The following is a 2,814-nucleotide window of genomic DNA, read 5'->3' as shown; positions in this document are numbered from 1 at the left end:
TTTGAATAAGATGGCTGGGTTAGAGATTGTGTTTAATTAGCCCTGTGTTCTTATAATCTCAGACAGTTCTGTAACACAATAAATCATAATACCTATTTGTTGATGAATAAACAAAATATCCTAAAATTTCATGAATTTATTCTTGATAATTATATTTGCAGGTAATTTTTCCCTGAACACTGAAATAAGGACGCACAGAAGGACATATGGAACAAAGGAAAAATGTGACTGAGTTTGTCCTCTTGGGGCTCACTGAGAACCTCCAGGGTCAGAAAATACTGTTTGTCATGTTCTTGCTCATCTACGCTGTGACAATGGCAGGCAACCTGCTCATTGTCGTGACCGTGGTGGTCAGCCCAACCTTGGATGCCCCTATGTACTTCTTCCTCGGCTACTTGTCATTTATGGATGCCATTTATTCCTCCACAGTGACCCCAAACATGATTATAGACTTACTGTATGAGAAGAAAACCATTTGCTTCCAAGCTTGCATGGCCCAGCTTTTTGTAGGACACTTATTTGGTGGTGCTGAGATTTTGCTCCTGGTTGCCATGGCCTATGACCGGTATGTGGCCATCTGCAAACCCCTGCGTTACTTAACGATCATGAACCAACGGGCATGTGTCCTGCTACTGCTGTTAGCCTGGTTTGGAGGTTTTGTGCACGCTGTAGTTCACCTTCTCTGTGTTTACAACCTTCCCTTCTGTGGCCCCAATGTCATCGACCACTTCATCTGTGACATGTATCCCTTATTAAAGCTTGCCTGCACTGACACCTATGTCATCGGTCTCACTGTGGTTGCCAATGATGGAGCCATCTGTGTGGTCATTTTTACGCTCTTACTCATCTCCTACGGGGTCATTCTGCACTCGCTAAAGAATCTTAGCCAAGAGGGGAGACTCAAAGCCTTATCCACCTGTGGCTCCCACATCACTGTGGTGGTCCTCTTCTTTGTCCCTTGTATTTTTATGTACGTGAGACCCCCTTCTACTTTACCCATTGATAAGTTTTTGACTGTGTTTTACACAGTAATCACCCCTATGTTGAACCCCCTAATCTATACTCTGAGAAATGCAGAGATGAAAAATGCCATGAAGAAACTTTGGACCAGAAAAAGAAAATGAGATGACAAAGGACTGTATCACCTATTTTTGAGGAAGAGTTGGACCCTCCAGGAAAGCCATGTGTGATTATTTAACTATAGTAAATTTTTTCCAGATTTAATAACTTGTGTGCAATGAAAAAATTGATTGTGTGAACACTTTCAAGTATCAAGATATATTTTTAAGATTATCACAATTTTTCAGGAAAATATATTTTATTGGGGGGTAGGCCTATAAAGATTTATAGAGAGACTATAAACTCATGTGCTATAGTTGATACCATAAATTATTTTAGTTAATTGAAGATTTGTTCATGTTTCTTTCTTTTCAAACTTAGTTGTGCTTATTGCAGATTTCAGAAGCACAAAGTAAGAAACAAGATGTAAAACCTTGATTCATTCTTCACAGAACAGTAGAGCATATTACTATTTGAAATATATATTTTATTTTGTATCTGTAAAATACATAGTACTTTAATATAGAAGATTGTTCATAATTCTTAACATCTTAAGGTAGAGGAATAATGCTTCAGAATTTTAATATTAGTCATAAGGAGGCAAAATATACAAAAAAGAATCTGAGTGAACAAGGGAGAATATGAAGAAAAATAACAAAATAGGTCCTATTTTTCCAATTGGGAAATTACTAGTTCCTCAAGTCAAGCAGCTTTGTTTTGTGTCATATTTTCATAAAGATTATCCACTAATCTTCCCAGGTAGCTTAAAATATTAGGTGTTACCTCTGTTTATTTTTCAATACTCCAATCTCATAGCCTTCTAAAAAAGAGCCAGACTCTCCCTTTCATATGTAAAATTAACATAATTTGATGTCCACGAGCTTCAAACAATTCAATGCAGAGCTTGACACTAGATAATTTGGGAAATATCATTATCAAGAACAATGTCAGCAATATATGCTAATTCCATTGTTTACCTGCCATATTAGTGTATTACCAGGTAATAAAGAGACCCAAACATATGTTTTATTTGATAGAAATCTCATTCAATAAATCTGTGAAAATTGCTCTCTGAATCAGGCTAAAAATAAAACTATCCCTCCTACTGTAGTCAGAGAACTCATTGTTCTTGCTTCCTTCTTTGCTCTGGATTTAGGAAGGGTCAAGCCTATGGGGAAATGAGTTCTTTTCCCTGGTAAATCACACTGCACAGTAACTTTGTATTAAACATTTGTATTATTATTTTATCCCCATTATTACTACCCTGTTTCCCCGAAAATAAGACAGTGTCTTATATTAAGGTGTGTTCCCAAAGATGCGCTAGGTCTTATTTTCAGGGGACGTCTTATCTTTCCTGTGAGTAGGTCTTATTTTTGGAGGATGTCTTATTTTCAGGGAAACAGGGTACATGGAGATTTCTTAAATTATTTCAAGTTCTTCCCAAAATTAACACTATTCACTACGTAATATCAAACGTTTGATTGTACCAGAGTTTATATAACTAAGTTTTGCACTTTTGTAGATCTTAAATTTTTTAGTTTTATCAAATGATCAGAGAAAAATCTTGGTTAATTATCTGTTTATGTTCATTGGTCTGAAAGTTCCCAGAAGTCAAGAAAGTTACTTAGCTGTTTCTGTGATCCCTGTTCATTGAACAAAACCTGGGACACAGAATCCACTTCATAAACTTTGCCAATTACTTATGTCCTTGAATTCTTGATTTATTAGAGTCTGAATTTTTACTGATTAATTTCT

The 2,814-nt window shown here is 36.1% G+C and overlaps 1 protein-coding gene across 1 annotated transcript; it reads left to right on the top strand.

Moving 5' to 3' along the window:
- The first annotated feature begins 206 nt into the window (after positions 1-206).
- LOC128565389 (olfactory receptor 4A47-like) lies at positions 207-1,124 on the top strand. Its single transcript, XM_053561809.1, has one exon. It carries the CDS (start codon positions 207-209, stop codon positions 1,122-1,124), a length of 918 nt encoding a protein of 305 aa, XP_053417784.1.
- Positions 1,125-2,814: the final 1,690 nt, after the last annotated feature.

This window comes from Nycticebus coucang, chromosome 14, assembly GCF_027406575.1.
Source record: "Nycticebus coucang isolate mNycCou1 chromosome 14, mNycCou1.pri, whole genome shotgun sequence".
Taxonomy (NCBI): Eukaryota; Metazoa; Chordata; class Mammalia; order Primates; family Lorisidae; genus Nycticebus; species Nycticebus coucang.
This window is presented reverse-complemented; position numbering and strand designations above follow the sequence as displayed.